This window comes from Aythya fuligula, chromosome 8 (genome assembly GCF_009819795.1).
Source record: "Aythya fuligula isolate bAytFul2 chromosome 8, bAytFul2.pri, whole genome shotgun sequence".
NCBI classification, from domain to species: domain Eukaryota; kingdom Metazoa; phylum Chordata; class Aves; order Anseriformes; family Anatidae; genus Aythya; species Aythya fuligula.
In genome coordinates this window covers 6,033,460-6,053,592 of record NC_045566.1, presented here as the reverse complement: position 1 = coordinate 6,053,592, position 20,133 = coordinate 6,033,460, and the positions used below count along the sequence as shown (strand labels likewise).

Here is a 20,133-nt window from a genome sequence, read left to right as displayed (position 1 = left end):
GTGAGGGTATCTTAAGAAGAAACTGTTAAGCGTCAAGTGAAATTTCTTTGTTTAGTTCAAGTCTTGAGACAGTACCTGCTATCGTACTCTCTTAAAGCCTCACCTGTTTTATGATGTTGAATATTCTCAGCTCCTGTTCAAATTACAGAAAATGAAGAAATCAAGGAAAAGAAGACTTACAAAGGTACCTGGATGGCAAGGTTCCCTTCTGATTATAATGTCCTTCATCTGAGGTAGCTAATCTGCTTGAGGAAATGGTCTTTTCTTTTGAGGATTTCTGATTTAACACGTGTTGTTTTGCACACTGTATTCCAGGATTTACTTGGAAACACAGTTGGCCTGATTCTTTACCAGCTGTTTTTCCTGATGGAGAAGATCTAGTTCCACACTCCCTTTGGGTTCTTGTAGCACAACAGCAATTTTGAGCTGATACTTTCTAATTTACATGATTCAAGATGGTCAGGAATCATAGAAGGAAAGATTGCTTCCTGAAAAAAAAACGAACAACTTGGCCCTAAACAATTACAAAAAAAACCCACAAAACAACAAACCTAAAACCTTTTTAAATACCAGCTATACAGCTAAGCAATAAAATAGCCTTCCAACTAACTTTTGGGACAGATTTCTATGTGAAATATTTGCAGAATATATCTTAAATTACTGAGGTATCTCTAGTAACAAACCCTAGTGACCAGTTTTGCTAGTCTTTGGTGAAATAGACTTATTTACTATACTCCTGAACAAGCTGAGAATTTGCACACTTGTACAGTTTTGTGTAGAAGTGTTTATCTTTAAACTTCAATGCCTTACACTGTGATTCTGTGAGAATCATGGTGCCCCCAAGCAACTTTGAATTCCTTGAGAGTCTGGTGGGGAGAATGCAGTGGTGAAAGCACCTTGAAGCACCTTTATGCACTTTTTTAGAATCAGGTCCAAAATTTCAAGATGATGAAAGTTTAATACTTAAGCGAGAGTCAACCTCTGCCAAAAGAGACCCACTGACAGTCAAAGGGGCTCATACTATAGACTGGTACAGTTAAGAAACCCTTTTCCAAGTTTTTAGTTTTGTTTTATTTATTTTATTTTATTTTGTTTTGTTTTGTTTTGTTTTTAATACCAGCACACTGAACTGTCCTTTGGAGGGGACAATTTTTCACAGCAACACCAACAATGCCCACCCACACCTAGCCCAGTACAAACCAAACCAACTGGTATTTGTTTCATGCCTTCAAAGGGATAAGAGGCTCCAGGAGAGGTGATGAGGAAGAGTCAAGACCACAGGACTATGCCCACATATTTGTCTTGTCTGCAGATGGAACCTGTAATTCCAAAATCCAAGCCAGAACAGGATGCAAGAACAAAGTCTTGCTTTCTTATGGCCTTCACTGAAAATGAGGAGAGCTAGGAAGTTGGCATCTCCCTAGGCTGCAAATTTGGGCCAGAAAAGGACAACATAACCACTGTTTTCATGTGACTTTCTTCCTGTGAACTGCTTGGATTTAGGAAAGAGAGGAATAGCAAGTATTTAATGCTGACATAGATGTTATGGAAAGTGAAATGTTAAAGTATAAAACATTCAGTTGGCAACTTTATTCCTAAGTATGCATTTGGACATGCTTGGTATTATGTGTGGTCTGTATGTAAACTGAGATCTGGGTTTATTTGCTGTTTTTCTTTTAAAGGCCATGTTTCCTCATTACAGAGGGTACTGCCCAAAACGGGGAAAATGGTATTTTTCTGAGACAGGATATGAATTTTCCCAGCAAGAAGAGTGCAAATGCAGCACATAAGCTATAAAGATTTCAATGTGTGCCAAAAATAGCCCCTGGATAATGAGCTTTTATTTCAGATGGTGGGCACATAGCCCAGCCGTGCCTGCAAAATGGACAGGGCACTGCAGCCATTCTCTCCCTTGTTGCCCTTCCTTCAGGCTCCTCGCCTCTGTGGCCGTCCCCTTCTGAAGACTGGGGTGCCCAGTGCCTGCTCCCCATTCTGCAGCCCTCCCCTCACTCTTACCCTGCACTGTTCCCCTCAGGGTAACCCTAAGGGTTTGTTACTGGGGGGCAGTTCTTGGAAAAAAAGGCCAAGGGTAATGGTATCATCCCCACAGGTTTTGTCTCCCCCTTTTCCCTTCTGGGGTGCTGGGAGGGGCCACAGGGCCCACACTGAGGTGCCAGGGCTCAGAGTGGATGCAGGGAGCCCATCTCCCTCCACTCTCAACATTCACAGCAGTGAAGGGCTCAGCCCCAAACACCAAAAAGACCCCCACAGCCTCTGGCACTATCCCGTGTGCTGTGAGGGGTGGGGAGATCCTGCCACCGGTGGCTCCGCTGCGGTGAAGGAGGAGGCGCAACGCTGAGGTGAGTTGTGAGGGGAACCGGCGGCCATTTTGGGAAATGTTTGATGAAACTTTTGCCCCTTGGAACATGGATGTGGGGGGGCAGGATGGAGGCAGCGAGGCACTCCTCAGAGGAGCGGTGGCAGCCCATAATAAGCTTCTGGTCACTGGCAGTGGCAGCATTGCTGCAGGGCCGTTTCCCCTGAGGGTCACCAAACACCCTTGGCCTCCAGGTCAGCCAGCCATGGCGGGGTGAAGATCTTCTGGATCTTCTGTGGAAGACAATAGCTGCTTTGGGGACTTGGAGATTATTTTCCTTAGCTCCCTCCCATAAATATTGCCGGATTGTCCATTAAAAGGGCAGTTGGGGAAAGGATCCTCCAACTCCTGCAGGTGTTGAAGAGCCGGGCTGGCAGCCCTACTCGTGAGGCGCCTGTGGTACGAACCCCTCTACTGCTGTTGCTGTGCAAGAGGGATAGAGGGAATTTTTCCTGAAAAGGATGAGGATCTGGAGTAGCAGAAGGTATGTGTGTGTAGGAGGGAGGCTATGGATTTAAATTAACAAAATGGGTGAGAACAGTGAGTGTCATCCCTGGGACCCAGCTGCCTTTTCTCCTGCCCCTCAGTGGTCCATGCAGAGGGGTTTGGCAGGAGGGGTCTGCAAACAGCTGCCCTTCCTTATGTTTCTCAGCTCTTCCTTTGTGCCATAACTGCAGCTGAGCTGTCTTGAATTTATAGTGTTTGCCTGCAGCTATCCCTGCCTGCATGGACTGAATAGCAGTGAATGGAGCTGGGCTGGAAGTTGTATTTCACTGTCAGCTAGGTCGTACTCTACTTCTTCAGAGGTGGCAGAAAGAAATGTTACGGATAGCTCATTAAACTGCCTTTGCACTCCATTGCTTCTGGTGTCAGCCTTGCTAGATAAAGACAAAGAAGAGCATACTTTGTCTGCACTTCTGTGAAGAGAGACAATCTGCTCTTCTTTATGCACATTTGGTGGCTTAAGCCAGCTGGCAGTGTCTGACTGAAGTTTCACAATTGTTGTCTTTTGACAGTGATTCCTGATGGTGAACAAGAGTCTTGTTCACGATCTGTTTGTCAGTGTGTTGACCCAGCCCACTAATTCTGCTTACAACAAAGTAATAAGAATAGAGACATATTTTTCAAATAATATTTTTGATGGGATGCAGTCTCTTGGAAAACTTCTGCGTCCAGTATCCTATTAACTGATTTCACTCTGTTATTGGTAAATCTTTCTCACTGGTCTTGGGAATAGTTATCCTAAAAACTTATATAAAATTCTAAATATGTTTAATATGAATTAAGCCTCATTTATTCACGATATTTCTTTCTCTAATGGGTTTAATCTATGGAGATCATTGTAATTGCTTTATTATGTTGCTAATGTAAAAACAGTGAGTAAATTCCCTAAAGAACTCCATTTCCTTTAGTGAGGAAAATATTGGTGTGCCCTGTACCTCTGATTCATACTGCTATTGTAGTCAGCCAGCTGTGAGATGTATGTGGAGGCAGTGGATGATAAATGTGTTCTAATAATGCAGTATACAGTGTTTCCATAAAAATTCTTCAGTAGTATCCAAGGACATTAAACAGTCCATCAATAAAGTCCTTCTTTAAATGGTTTTGAATCAGGCTAAGGCTGTTTTAATACACAGTTGTACAGGCTATCTCAAGTTTTCCCCATGGTAGTTCCAGAATCTGTTTTTAGCATATGATCATCATATTGTTAAGAATGTTGGTTCTGATAAAAAATCAGATTGATTCACAGTATTCTCAGCTCTAATTGCAGGCGAGAAATGAGAGAGTGTTGTGCTTTTTTTTTAGTTAGGATATGATTGTGCGTTTGTTGACAGTCATCAAAGTAGTTAGCTTTAATAAATTTTACTTTTGGTATATCTTTTCTGTGGGATTAAAATGAACTTTAATTACTTATGTAGCACTCTAGATATTTTCCCATCTTTGTGGTGGATCTCTCTGTCGGGGCTGTTTAACTCAAATGCAGCAGCAGGATAACACCCAAAGCACTTCACTGGCATGCTGAAGACAACAGAGTTGCCACACACTGACGTGCCCTCATCATCCACAGCTTCAAAGATTTGTCATTGTAAGAATTGCTTTGTTTGTTCCTACCCTCTCTGTAAAGCAGATAGGAACAAGCAAAGCGAGTTTGCCAATGCCAGACCAAGTAGGAACAACCAAAGTGAGTCCTTCAGGTTGTTCCCACCTGCTTTATATACAAGGGAGGAACAACACATCTGGGATGCAGATAATCTGTCACACCTTCTGTGAAATTTCCTCTGGAGAGCTGCAGATTACTTGCACAAAAGGTATCATACAGAGCCGTACTTTAGTCCTGTGGACAGAACCAGTGAAAAAACATTTGAGAATGTGCAGTCACAGTAGAAAGCTTCTCCATCGAAGGAGAGCTTTGAGACTTCCTTTCTGGATTTTCTGCTACAGCTTAGTTCAACCGCAGTGCTGGACTTGATGCCCTCCTGTCCATTCTGACTCCTCTCTCCCCAGATACTTGGTTAGGAAGGATTAAATGTCAGAGAAATGCTTTCTTCAATTAGGAGAGAGAGAGAGAGAAGATTGGATGATATATTCTAAATAAAGAATATACATTTACTGAGTAAACTATCAATAAAATACAGACTGCCCAATCTCAGCATATTGAGTTTGTTTTCCAGAAAACTAATGAAAGATAAAAGAACTATTTAAAGTATTCAAATGGAAAAGAAGATGGAAGATTAGAGTTGAAAATACACTGTTTAACTTAGTTCTGTATAATTTCCACATGTTTTTAATAGCCTAGTGGTAAAATCCAATAAAACCACTAGAAGCAATGAAATCATAATGAAACATCTTAAGGTCAGTCTTGTTTTTCTTTTGGTTTTACCATCTAGCCCATACAGTATTTGTAGCAGATGTAATGTGAGATATCTGTGAACATAAAACACTTCTTGTTTTGCCTCCCCTATTTTTCCATCTTATTAAAATACCCTTCTTTGGGGGAAAAAAAGTACAACTAGAGATATTATATCCTTAGCAGGAAAGTTCAAAAACAATAATTAAGTACAGTAAGTTTCATGTGGTGTGTCAAATTCTGGCTTTCAGCTAGTGTTGTGTGCAGACGCATACAACATATGTTTAATTTCTAAATGAAATGCAGATACCTCTTTGTGATGAAAGACGACTGCTTTTAAAGAAACATATGCAGAATTTAAAGAAGAAAAGCTCCTATGGTGGAACCTGAAGAGCAAAATTCAGACCTTTCCTGAGCACATCTGTAATTCCCAGTGGCATGGGAAGTCCGGAGTCTTGTAATGATTTTTAACTGAAAAGACTTTTAACTTCAGCAACAGTACTCGCTTGTTCTTGTGCTGGACTGAATGCTTGATGCCAGTTTGGAAGGAAGGACAGAATGCCCTACCACAAAACGTCCTTGTGGGAATACAAATAACTTTTCATGTTATCACACATATGAGAAGAAAAAGAGTTGTTCCATTAACTGTATAATCTGTTCCAGTAGTTTTCAGTGAGTGAGAAGTAGCAAAGAATTAGCTGTGACAGGGTGACCAGCGTGTCCCAGCTGTTTGTGGATGCCTGTAAATCTCTCTGCTTTGTCTTTACTGGCTCTCCACAAGCAGAAGCTCTGTGAGAAGAAGGGTGGCTTGCTCCATCCCTGTATCTCCAGCTGTTGGTACCCTCTCACCTTGGAGCCAGCAAAGAAGAGGTCTGATACTATTGCAGGGGAAGAAACACTTAAACACTCTTTCTCTTCACCTAGCAATACTCAGCATCTTGTCTTCCTGAAGGCTTCTTTATTCCTTCCCTAAAATACCTCTTTCGGTAACAGACTGCTCTGTTTTCACTTTGACAGCCTGTAAAATATCTGAAATATCCTGTGACACAAATCTGCCAAAAGTGTCTGCTATGCCAAATCCATTCCCATGCATCATCTTCTAGGGTATGGAGATGCAACTGTTAATGATTTATAAATGATGGATTCTGAGGTTTTGTCACTTACTACGGGGGCCTGGTAATTCCTGTGAATGTTCTAGACAGTGATTCTGTGTTTCCTGAGAGAGAGAAGTGGCTAGTCCAAGGTAATCAGATGAGTCCTCTTTAAAGAGTCATGCAACTGTCTCAGTGGTCAACTGATTTATCCTTGCTGTGCAACACCCTGTTGAATTAAAAAACCTGCTTTTTCTTGGTTTATAGATGGGAAGCAAACCCTGCATTCTTGTGGTCATTTGACCATGGATCACATGAGGAGTCTGAGGTAGTGAATAATGAACTGAACTACAGCAATGACCACCCTTCCTGGTCTGTTCCTCTCTTCCATTTGGGGTTATGTGGGACAAACTCATAAATTCCACAAGTGTCATTTGGTGTGCTCCAAAGTAGTTGGTAGGGGGTGTAATTTTGAGCATATGCTGCCTCTTTATTGCTTCTTCAGTTGTATATGAAATCATAGGCTAAAGTGGGAAACGTGATACCTGCACTTCATTTGCAACTCAGCCCTTAGCAAATGGATGCATTAAATTCGCCTGTTCTCTGGCCTCTTCTTGTGAGTGCTGCAGTCAGATATTTTCCAGCCATTATTACTATGGAAAGATGCCCTCCTGCACTGTAAGATAAGTACAAGAAGCATCCCCTTGGAAAAAACATTGCTTTGTGTCCTCAGCTGGAAGGCTGTGATCTCAGCCAGCTTAGTGCCTGGAGGGGAAAACCAGCAATTCCTCCTCGCCACTGTGGCTGTACTGAAAGATAGCTGTCCTGATGTCAAAATGCACCTGGGCTTTCTGTGGAGATGCAGCCACAGGAGTGCTTAGAATTGTGCAAGATCAAAGGCAGCCTGAGTTTTCCACATAGGTTACACATTCTGCTTGCACGGAGCGACCACCTTCTGTTAGTAGTTACCTCATTTTTATGGAAAGCACAAGAAAGGCTGAGGTCATTTTTCAAGGCTATCCATCTGGCTTGAAGACTTAGCTTTCTGTCTGCTCTGAAAATATGACAAATCACTTGTGCAGTTGTTAAAGACGGACTAAAATCAATGTTAATGTTTGTTGTATTGAAAGAGAGAGTTCTTCAAATGTGGTGATGTTACAGAGCTACTGTGTTTTCTAAGCACTTTAGAATTGCTAGTGTAGCATGGAGAGAGTCTATACGATTTAATGTTTCAGCTAGTTATTTAGCTCATCTTCTTTGTATGTTGGGATACCTGTGCAGGTGACACAAATAGGCTTAGCTGCAATTAAGACTAGGTGAGAATGAGGTAACTGCATTTGTTTCATAAGCAGCTATTTGGGTTGGCACCCAGAAGCTCCTGGGAGTTCGTGGGATGCAGAAGTGCCCTAGTTGTGGCTCCTTCTCCCCGTTCTAATTTTTGCACAAGGATTCATTACAGCAATTCAGCACTTCACAACTTCCTTGGCATTAGCAAAATCCTCAAGGGCCTGTTTTAAGATACCGTTAATGATGCTTTATGCCACAACAGTCTGCAGCAGCTTCTTTCTTCTTGGTACTGTCTCTGGAGTAATGAGGTTGCAAATGAACTAGCATAAAACTGGTGTCTCTGATACGTATGTGTTAATTTGGGTAATTTCTCCAATTATTTCTTCTACAGCTATATACAACGCATTATCCTTTTGAATTGTTTTTATTTCCTTCCAACACACTGTTCTATGATGTAGTGAGTATACTCTAAATGGCTAAGCTCCCTTTCCTCTCAGGAGGGGGAGGCAACTTCAGAATATGACTGAATGTTGCCAGTTAGGAAATATGTTCTTCCCACGTACACTTGAACGTATTCCATGCAAACTGTTGTAATTAGTGATTGATGGATTTTTCTATAAATGTTTTGAGTCTGTAAGGGTCACATGCTTGCTTAAATGCTCTGACAGTAGGAGAAACATATTTACCAACACAGAGCTTGCACTCTAACTTAACAGTCAACAGCTTCATTATTTTTGTTGTACAGAAGCGTGATTATAGCTGGAAAATGTGAACAGATCCATACGTGCAAATATGTTATGGAACCTACTGCTAGCCTAACTGCAGCACGTGTCAAGATGTTTGACAACAAGCACCACGAGATGCAGAAAAAAAGCTAAGATGGAGGAAAGCTTATAGTAAAACCTCAGTGGCTCTCTACAGTGAGCAGTGGTGTCTTATGTTCATAATATAGCATGGCTATAGTAGCAGTCAGATGCTCCAGTCAAGGGCACACTACACTGAACTACCTATGTTTACCAAAACAATGCCCTAGAGTGCCATAGTCCTCTGGTTAGCAGCATCTGTTGCCACAAAGGTCAGGTGAGAAACTGGCCCACAGCCTTCCTCCCAGTGGGTTCATGTTGCTACTGCTTTGGTGTAATGCCTTAGAGAGCATCAACAGAAAATAAACCCGCCCCAAAAGGAGTATGTAAAAGCAAAATGCAAGAAACCAAGCTGTGGCTCCAAACTACAGGAGAGAGTGTCTCGCCAAAAATAACAGTGAGTTAAGATTGGTGCAATTTTTAGGGTGAATGGGAGGCAAATATTGGTATAAAACACAAATTTTAAGAAAATAAAATATAAAATATACAATAACACATTAATATATAACACATTAAAATAACACATTTCAAATTTGCAAAGCAGAACTTGACAGTCTATGAATAGGGTTTGAATGCAGGCTAATTTTAAAATAGCCTGTTGATTCTACAAACACATGAGACTTCCCATCCCCTACTTGCCAAATAGAGTGTAAAGGGCAAAATTGCAGCTTTCATTATTGTGTAGGAATTGTGTAGCGCAACCAGCTCCTTCTGGTCTTTGCTGATGTATCCCATCCAAAGTTCACCTTGTAGAAGTCACATAGTTTCTTCGCACTGGTGTTGGCTTAGATCTCTTGAGACATCGCTAAGCCGAAGAGTGTCAGACTGGGTTAGCTGGCTCAGGCAAGCAGGCAAAAGGGTTTGCACTTTGTAGTTAGCCAAAAGCTATATGTGGCTGGAGAAGAAGGTGTGAAGGTGCTAAGGATGGCAGCACTTTCTGCTTGGCACACCAAGTACCTTGGCATGGTGCGTGGGCAGACTCCTCCAAAACCTTCCAGGTCGGAGCTAGTTATTTTAACTCTTGCATCTGCACAGCCTCTTTCTTCATCATCTGCGTCTATTCAGTGACTGCAAAATGCTGGATGACTGGCAGGATTTTACTATCACTTCACGTAGCTGTAAATGACCGTGTGAAGGTGAAACTTTATGTTACGTTCTCTGCTGGCAAAGTCATGTGCAGAGATCCTGCCCTCTCCGCGTGAGCTCACACTGTTTCATCCCTGGATGCTTGTTCTTGTCCCCGTGTCACCCCTTCACTTGTGTTGACACAACTGTTTGTTAGGACTGCGCTAAAAACATATGTGAACTGGTTTGAATTAAAACTACTCATCTGATTATTTGTTTGGTCTCATAAATAATTGGGTCTGTACAGCTGGGAGAGGAGGGGAGGCAGTACAGGGAGCAAAGTATCAGATGTTTGTTGCCTAAGGCTTCTGCCCCTTCAGAGAGCCATGGAGCAGCCTCAGCCCTCCAAAATCGTACATTTTAATGGCACTCTGTAGAGCAACTACGTTATATGACTCGTGGAATTAGACAAGAGACCTCTTGCAAAGTGTCTGCACAACAATAACAATTGTATCAGTGCATTTAAGATATCTACAAATCTTCCCCTATGTGATAAGAAGCTGCTGACTCTTGACATAAACCATTACGAAATGGAGAAAAGAAAAGCTAGTCATAAGGTCAGACCTCTATTGCATGGAAGCAGAATCACTTGGACTTGGACCTGGACTTCTGGAATTACAGGCAAATAAAATGCATTTGTTCATTCTGGCTTTGCCATTGGAAATTTAAGCTACCTATGCTACAGCCTTCAGAGGCAACTCATGACAGCATAATAAAAGAATGGTCTGAACAGGAACCCTTAAAAAAGAGGTGAATATGCACATCACAGGGAAACTGTTAATCATGTGCATGAATCACTTCTCCTTCTGGCAAGTGTAGAAATTGTCCATTTTGACTGTTTTTTTTTTTTTTTTTTTTTTTTTTCCCATGAAAGGGAGCAGCATATTAGAATACCAGGCACATGTTATCTGAAACTGATATGTCATAAGTAGCTAAATATAATGTGTCAACAGTATTGGCATGAAGTAGTATGCAATCCCTGGATCAAATCCCAACTTTTGAAAAGGTCTCCTCACTTCCGCTATCCTTTTTGGCAGAGAAATAAGTCACTAATAGTAGAAGTGCACAGACAGCCTGTTTTTGAAATGGCAGGTTTATTAAAAATGTTTTCTATCACAAACATTGGAAACACACTCAGCAGGTTTTATGGGAACTGAAAGATCCAGTAGATTATGGAAAGGGCAAAACCTTCAACATATTTCAACCACTGAATTATGAAAAATAGCAATCCAGTTTCCTCAGCAGACTCCCCACAGAACCCCAATATTACTCAACATCAGCAGGTTCCAGTTGGTGTTCCATCTGCCCTCAGGATGAAGTGCATGGTTCAAGAGCTCGAGCTTCAAATGGGTACATATTTACAGTAGAAGAGCCGACAGACTACAGGGGAGGACACATTAGCACCAGTGCTCATGGATTGGGGCTCACGCTGCCTCTGCCACTGCGTGTGCATGGAACTGACTCTACCAAAGAGAGAGGTTAAAAAAAGGTTCATAAATCTGGCACTTGGAAGGCAAACTGTGCTCTGCAGTGACCTAGGATTGTTTGCATTACATATCACACCTGAGTGCCTGTCCCTGAAGGCTGCCCATCAGAATTACCTTGATGTGCTCTCTTGCAAAATCACACGCTTTGCTTCACCTCTGCTCGAGGTGTTGTTTGGTAACATACACCACATCTTGAGCTCAGGAAATCAGTGTGATCTTCTTACCGCTGTTCTAAAACTAAGCACATATTCTATATTTCATGAATATTAGACAAAACTAGTATCCTTAGCAGTTTTGGTGAAACATTTTCACACAGCAAATATATATATATATATATATACAAATACAGTGCTCATAATTACTGAGAGTCACAAAAAAAGGCTTTGGTTAAAAAAATCAGACAGGGTCAAATAAAAAAGAAACTTTTAAAAAAAGAAGCCAAGGGAGTGTCAAATACTATGTTGGAGTCAAATGACTGCAGGATAAAACAGTAGTCATCCATTAGATATTTTTTCAGTATTAAGATCTTCCACCTAACGAAGCCCATGTCTCTTGCAGGCTGTGTGCCTTTCCTGACGTTCACAGCTGGTCTCCTAGCTCCAGGACAAGCCGAGTGGCGATAAGCCCACTTTTTTCTGTTCAAGGCAAAAAGTCCCTCTTCCAGCTGTGAGGTAGAGATTGGGTATCAGGTCACTGGGGTGTGAGATACCACTGAGTGTAGCAGTTACACGTTTGTTTCTAGTTCATTTATTTCAATAGTGCAGTGGTCTTTACTGTTGGATTTCTTAGTGTGATTCTCCACTGGGCTTTCTTCTTGCTCCACTTGTACAGGTATGTGGTGCTGAAACCCTTTCACTGTTTCTGGTCCACGAGATTCATTCATGGTCTTCACGCAGCCATTTCGCTGGTAAGCCACAATCTGATGGATGTTAATAGGCTTAGTTTCACAGATCAATGGCACCTATGTGAAAAGCAGCAAGATTTGGAACACTGCCACTGTTTGCTGGATACAACAGGAAGGAAATTTTTACTTTGAAATCTTCTAGTCTGCTTTGCATTCACCAGGATTATCTAGGCCCCCACAGTCTTCCAGGACCTGTCTCTTATATATACTAAAGCATCTTTGCACCATCTGGACAAAGTGAGGCAGTCTCTAAGTATGGAAAAATGTAAATTCTACCACAACTTTAATTTAACTTCTACCCACAGTGATACCTCTTTGCATCAATACAGTGACAGAAGTGGTGTACATAAAGTCTAGACTTTCAGGTTCCAAAGATATGGACTCAGTATGCTGAATTTCGGGCAGTGCCTGCTCTGAAGTGCAATTACACAGACCAGTAAGGCATTCGGTGTGGCCTCCTGCCTTTCTTCTAACCTGATGAACTAACACCTGTCTTTTTAGTTTGTCCCATTTCTAATGAAATAAAGAGGATTTTATGGAGTGATTCATAAGTTAAATACTGAAGCGTCCTTTAAATCAAACCAGAAGTTCTGGTGGGGAAAATAAGACATAAATACTGGCAGAGAGGTGGGCTTGCAGCTGACAAAACACGGCTTTGTGTATACATTACTAACTCACAAATTATGCAGCCAAAACTTACGGCAGACTGATGGTATATGTTAATGCAATTACAGAGCATGATGCAAAGAAAAATCTCATCACAGATGACTAAATAATCCCTTAGGAGGGATTTTATATTCTTGAAACATCTCTTCTTGAGTTCCGACAGTTCTAAATACAGCCGTGAACTGTCGGGCCTGCATTATGCAGGGAGCCAGACTGCACTTCTGGCTTTGTGGCTGCTGGTACCTTCCCATTAGGTTGTATTTTTGTGTAACACGCAATGTGTGCAGCCAACGTATTCAGGCCCAATCCTGTCATCAGTAATTACTGCAGGTGCTAAGCACCTCTGAGGATAAGACCTGTCTTTCTTTATAAAACTTGAAAGAGCTGGAATTTTAAATGCATATTCTGGGAAGGCACGAGAATGGGATTTACCAGAAAGACTGACTGTAAAATGGGAGAAATAATAACAGAAATAAAGGTTTGCTGTTAGTACTGTTGTTTTTAACTTCTGCTGGTGAGTAGAATACTACAAATGACACAGAAATGAAACGTGCCATGTGGATGCCTGTCCCTATGAGGGACCTTCTGTGTAAACTGTCCTGTCCCTGGGGAAGAAGCTGGGGCGGGTCTGCCAGTAGCTGCAGTGGGGGGGGAGCACCTCTGAGCATGATGGGCTTGGGAATTACAGAGCTCCTCTGCTGAGGATTTGAAGGAAGAGTAGAGAAGGTGTTCCTGGTGGAAGGACAGACTGAGTGAGGCATGCCAAGGCAAAAAGGAAAAGGGCACAGGAGTGGAGGGAGGCACGTGTGATGTATGGATTAAGAGCTAGAGAACAAAGTTGTAAGAAGGGACTTGTATTCAATGTATTAGGCGTGAAGTTGCCTGAGATTGAAGTCTAGAATGGGGCAATGTGCTTGTGTTAGTCCAGAATGGAAATTATTGAAATGGTGGCTTCAGATTATGCTAACGCAGTGGCTTGAAACACCCGGGACTGTGCCTGAAGCACCTTTTGTAAACTCAATGAAACAACCGTGGGAAGCTGAGAGCTTGTGGGATCTGTGCAGGCACACCCTGCCTCGTGTGCTGTTACCTCATCGCCGTCCTTGATGAACTCCTTCCGGCAGATGTGGGCCATGATCCCAGCAGCCAGGGCATCTCCCAGGACGTTGATCATCGTTCTAAACCTGTCCCTGACAAACGACATGGTAATGGTCAGCTGGGTACATGCCTACACCTTCAGCACTGCAGTCATAAAAGCTGACTGCCAGTTGGGCTGTTTTTATGAGCTAACAAGTTTGAAGTTTAGTTACGTAGCTGCTCGGCTGGGTGTTCCAGTTGTTTCTGAGCTTAGTGCGCTGTGCTGCCACACGTTAATTTGTAGCTGAGGTAACCAGGGCAGCTGTTGCCTTCCGATGCATGCACATTGATTCAGCACTAGAAAGGTTTAACACAGCGGATAAAGATTGCATCTGTGTCTGTATTTTTATGTTAAGCTCCAGTGTTACGGCCTCATTTGGAGGCTTGTGCCCGGACTCAATAAACATAAAGGGCAGCCAGTACAACCAGTACCTTCTGGTAGGTATCAGGGGCTCAGTCCTGCAATCTCAAGAAATTTTCTCAGCAAGAAGATTAGTGTATTGGTAGAATTTGCACAACACAATTAAAAGAAGATAGCTAAATAACTACTCACAAACTAGACAGGCACTGACCAGGGGTGACCTTATTGCACTCTATAGATACCTTAAAGGAGGCTGTAGCGAGGTGGGGGTTGGTCTATTCTCCCACGTGCCTGGTGACAATACAAGGGGGAACGGGCTAAAGTTGCGCCAGGGGAGGTTTAGGTTGGATATTGGGAAAAACTTCTGTACCAAGAGGGTTTTTAGGCATTGAAATGGGCTTCCCAGGGAAGTGGTTGAGTCACCATCCCTGGAGGTCTTTAAAAGACATTTAGATGTAGAGCTTACTGATATGGTTTAGTGGAGGACTGGTTAGTGTTAGGTCAGAGGTTGGACTAAGTGATCTTGGAGGTCTCTTCCAAGCTAGATGATTGTGTGACTCTATGATACTTAAATTCTGTTAATTTCTGAAAAAGCTATGGTGGCTATGGCACCTCTGGCTTTTAAAGATCCTTCATTTTCAGTTACCTTTTTTTCCAATCCAACTTTATATATTTGACAATATTGCATATATATATACAGTTTCACTATTTTTCATTTAGTTATTTAAGTGATCAGTTTTTCCCCATTTTACATCTTTTACCCACCACCATCTCAAAAATAAATCTATAAAAATATTGACTGTAAAAACACAAGAGTAAGTGGTTGCCATAGACAAGTGCTACACTTGAAGCTGCTTGGAATCTATTAGTTAAAACTGATGGGAGTTCAAATAGATGATATAGCTTTTAAGTCTGAAATATATCGCATAATTTCCAAGAAAAACATACACATCTGAAAGCTGTCATATTGGTAACTTAATTTATAAATGTGGGTTATAACACAGAGGCTCAGAAATCTCCAGATGTTTGGCTTATTAAGGTTAGTGACCGTCCAATATCAACAGTGCCCAGATTTCTGATCCTGCATCTTAATATAGAAAAAAATTGAAGCTGTGCTCTGATTTTTTTTTTCTCTGTACACTTTCAGCATGTAATCAATGCATGCAAATGTTTATGCAGTTGCTTGCCTAATTAACAGGAACAGTTCCTGCATGAAATGTTATTTGCCTGGGCAATTACCCAAACTGTACATGCAATTGCAAGTATCTTCATCACTAATACTCCGCAGCCTATACCTAAATACATTTGTTGATCCCAGTCCTTGACTTGTATGCTGAATCTATTTTTCTGATACCTGTTGTTCTGTGTTTGGGTTTTGCCCTGGAGGAAAATTCCCACAAGAATGTGTTAGGCAGGGAAAAATACTTGTAATGGCACAAACTGGATAGGTGTTCCTGTTACATATCCCTTTTTTTTTTTCTTTTTTTTTTTTTCCCTTGGTTGATCATCTGATTTTGATTCTTGGAAAGCTGTTTTGGATTGTTAGTTTTGGACTGTGCAAGGAGCTGTGGTGGAGGAGAAGCTGGATGAGCAGAGCTCATGAGTTTGCACTCTGTTTTGGGCTCTGATTTGGATCTGTTCTGAAGGCAGAAGTTTTCTGCACCATACTGAAACTCTTAAGCAAATGGGTTGCCTGGCACAGTGTTGGACGCGTTCTGCTCCATGTTCCTGTGTGCACGCAGGTGTCAGCACAACATATGAGTAGAACCATACCACACAACGCTGGCATTTCTCCACTAAGAGGCCAACCAGCACCTAGTGACATTTCTTGCACTGTGTTGCAGTGGTATTTTAGCTTTATAGGTTATTATAATTAAAGATGCAAAACGTTTACCTCGTGTTTCATAAATTAGCTGATAAACATTTTAATTTTCTTCTTTTGTCTCCAGGCACTAGCTAAAGGTATGAAGTTCACATACATGTTATGGCTACCTAAGTGAGTTGCAATACCTGCAATGCATTGTAATGGGTATTTCAGTCTTGTGAGCTCATCTAATCAGCCTTCGTTAAGCATTCTTCATACTCCAGTACTTCCAAAACTAATATTGAAAATATTCATCATGTCAACCACGTTGACACTTTGCATCTGCAGGCTCTTGAAACCAAGTGCTGAAATACTGAAATATACTTTTTACATGAAAGGTCATCTAAAAAAGACAGAAAATTGAGTCTGTTCCTTGCTCACTTTTTAATACCATCTGGAACTACAGTTTTTGTCTGCTGTTTTGAAATGTTTTGTTAAACAAAAAGAAACATAATTCCCATATACGCTGGAAGACTTACTGGAAAAACAATGAAATGTTGATGTTGCAAGAGTTGGGTGAAAACTGAGCAATATAGAGGGAAAAGGTTTTTGTAATACAGCTTCAAATACTTTGACTTTTGTTGTGCTTCTATAGCTATGGAGCTTCAGTGACTAGCATTAGAAAGGCTGCTTTATTAAAATCTGCACTGCCATTCCCAAGTTTGGGTGCTTACAGCAGATGTTAGCTATCACTCACATAAGAATATTCCTGGTATTTGTAAAATAAAATACTTCTTAGAATATGCATACAACACAACTCTCATGACTCCTATTAATAGTAGTAATATTCTGTTACACTGAACAGGAAAGTAAAGAATTCCTTCTCAAAGTTCTTTGCAGGAAAACTCAGAGACTTAAAGCTGAACCAAATTGGCAATGGAATGGAATCAACTTTTAATTTTTATCCAGAACCCTGATTCAATTAAGCTCTACTGCATTAAGATTGGTAATGGAGATACATTTTATATAGATTAAATTTAAAAAAAAAAGAAAGGACTGTTTCTTTGTGGATATGTACGCTAGTTATGTAATTATTTGAAATGCTAATGAGCTGGGGACCAGTATTTTACAATTCATCTTCCTAGACTATTCAAAGTAGTTTGATTGTTTTATGGACATTTACACAACAAGATAAGAGTCCAAATAAACCACTACTTAGGAATTTTTAAGCTATTTCTTTTCCTGGGTAGCAGGACTCCCTTCTAGTCTGTGTGTTAAGTTTTAGCCTCTGCTTCTGCTGTGAAAGTCTCAGTGGCTGGGGATCCTGCAAAACAACTTCGCTACAGAAGGGCTGTGCTTGCACAACGGGCTCCATGAAGGGGCTATATTTGCTGCTGAAGGCTAGTTGGCACTGAAACTAGAGAGAGCATAACTGCCTCAGGATCCCTGCTAAAAGGATGCTGTCGTTAGTCCCAGCGTAGTGCCTTGCAAGGCCTGTGTGTGGTTCTACGGGCGTACCTGCTTGCTGTAGCACTGGCTCAGGCCTTTTGGCAGTGAGTGTCACTACGTGGAGTGTATGTCCTTGAAGTGCCAGGGGGCTGAGAAGCAGAGTGCAGGCAAACCACGTTTCTGAGGAATGCCAGCCTCTAGTCCTTGTCCAAGGCAAGGTGCCAGAGCTGCACCTGGTGGACGTTTGTCTGGCCTGACCTTAAAGCTTTGTCTATGTCTTTTTAAAGTCTGATGTTCACTGCAGCAGTCTTTCACCTGAGACCACATTAGCATTGTTTCAACCAAAACAGTTACTCCCCATGCCTTTTTTGCACGTTCATGTTAATAAACCCCTGGAGTCCATCACCCTTTTTAGCAGTTGCCACCCTGGCCACCTGGAAAGCTGAACCTTACTTACAGCGCCCAGTCAACGGCAATGATCAACGTGATGTCGTCCGTCGGGAGCCCGACCGAGGTCAGAACGATGACCATCGTCACCAGGCCGGCCTGTGGGATACCGGCAGCTCCTATGCTGGCGGCTGTTGCTGTGATACTTGAAGAAAGAGAGAAAGGAGTAAGCTTTACTGGTGATGGGTTGCTCTGCAAGAAACTAAGCCATGTTTCTATAGATTTCCTAAACTAGAATCCTTCTTATACTTCACAGAAGTGCCAGTGTTTGGTGGGTAGGAGCCAGTTTGGAGAGCAAGAATTGGCCGAACGGCCTGCCCAGGGCTAAATTCTCACCCTCTACCTTTGCAGCCTTGGCTGTGCTGAGGAGGTTCTGTTTTATCTCATAAACTCACAAATGAGGAGGAATAGGGGCCAGGCTGTGGGCTGCTATATGCCAGCTCCTCGCGGGTCACGGCACCACGCAGCCTCAGCAGCGCTGTGTGCCCTGCGCCTGCCAGCGCCCCGCTCGTGGCTTCACCCCTGGCAGCAGAGCTCCCAGCACACTTCTCTGAGTCATCACCCACAGCTCCTGTGCCAGGCAAATCCGCGCTGGCTGCAGCTCGGGCCTTTCATGTCAATCCGTCCCAAAGAGGCTTGGCCAAGGGGCGAGAGGCTGGGCCAAGGGTGAAGCTCTTGCACATGGCTTTGCGTACTTGGAACTAAATATGAAGTGAGCATAAATGTGACTGTACCTCTTCAGTTTCTGGAAAGTATTTTTACTTGACCTTCACACCATTTTTTCAGCCAGGCAAGCAGAAATGAATGGGAGACCAGGGCAAGAGTGGACCTGGCAGGCTTAAGATTTTCTTCATAATGCTATTTTTAGGGGAGGGATTTCATTCCTTTTTCCAGGAGCAAAAGTGACTGTATATATTCACTTCCTCCTCTCTGACTGCTTGCAAGAGCTAGGCCATCCAGCAGAAAGACAAGAGATGAATGTTGACTATAGTAAAAGGATGACATAAAGCATATACACTGATAATCCATGGCATTCATTCATCCAGAATTTCAGAGCTTTTGGCAAGCAGTTCAGTTTCATCAACCTCCTTTGAAGGAAAATGACGGTAACAGTATTCACCCATATGGAAACCAAGACACTGAGATAGCCAGTATCTTGCTCACAGCTGCACAGCGTACCAGTAGAGCAGCAAAGGTATTTATAACTAGAGCCCTTTCCAGCAATAAAAAAATACATCTGTGTGGGGGTGTGGTGGGGGAAGAGAAAGATTTAAGACTGATTTTTGAAAAAAAAATAGCTTGTATAGCATCCTAATAGCATTTTAGTAGGCAGAATATAGATAGGAAGGAAGGGACAGAAGCTTAATAGTTGAATAAGAGTTAAGTATAATGAATATTAAAAGATTCTCCAGTCAGTGCTCTAAACTGGCTAGCTCATTAGATCTGCTTCTGCCTCCCAGGTCAGTTCAGTCTAGAAAGTCTCATGACTTTATTAGGAGCAAAATAGGAATGTTTAACTAACGTTATACAGACAAGTTCATCTGCTGCTCCACTGCATTTTGTCCTCAATGTAGACGTTTCTTCCTGTAATAGTCTCACTTGATGGGAATATTTACTTTCTTCTTCTGCTACATCTTGGTTTGCATAATCACATTGATATAAACTGTCAACATTTATTTTACAAACTATCAACCAAGTAGGCTGATTATTTTTTCTAACATTTTTCCTCTCCAGCAAAAGATATTCTGTGACTAAGGAATATTTGAATTTCAACTCTCCAGTTCCTAGAGTATCAAGATCTAGGGCAGGTTTGGTCCATACAATACAGTTATAATTGGCCTTCAGACATCCAGATGTTTAGGTACTGGATCCACTGTGAATTCCTATTTTCCTTTCTTTTACAAACCAGTCTTTTTATTTCTTTTCCTTTCTTGTATTTTTCTAATTTTAATTTACAAATTCCTTCTACTGTCTTTACTTCCCTCTGGTTCTTATGCACTAGCACTTAATATGGACAGTGAAAATAAACAGATAAAAGAGGGTTCTTCTAAGAGAAAGATAAAACTTCTTTCCATTTACCATCACTCTCCTTCTCCTTAATTTTTCAAATCACCATTCTGTACTTCTAGGTGCATGTAATGTCTGCCCATGGTCTGAGCCATATTTTGGGACCACATTCTAAAAACACTCCCAAATTCAAGATCACAAGACTAAATTTCCAATAATTTTCAGAGAACAAGAGCCTCAAGCAAGAGCTCATATGGGCACACATTATTTCTTCTGCTTG

At 41.8% G+C, this 20,133-nt stretch overlaps 1 protein-coding gene across 1 annotated transcript in view; it reads right to left on the bottom strand.

Moving 5' to 3' along the window:
• Positions 1–11,802: 11,802 nt before the first annotated feature.
• Positions 11,803–20,133, bottom strand: part of SLC1A7 (solute carrier family 1 member 7) — a 47,763-nt gene continuing 39,432 nt past the window's right edge. Inside the window, exons 9-11 of the mRNA XM_032192034.1 lie at positions 17,857–17,991; positions 13,739–13,838; positions 11,803–12,039 (exon numbers count right to left, since the gene is read on the bottom strand). Of these exons, the coding sequence (XP_032047925.1) occupies positions 11,803–12,039; positions 13,739–13,838; positions 17,857–17,991 (472 nt within the window). The remainder of the gene's footprint in view (positions 12,040–13,738; positions 13,839–17,856; positions 17,992–20,133) is intronic.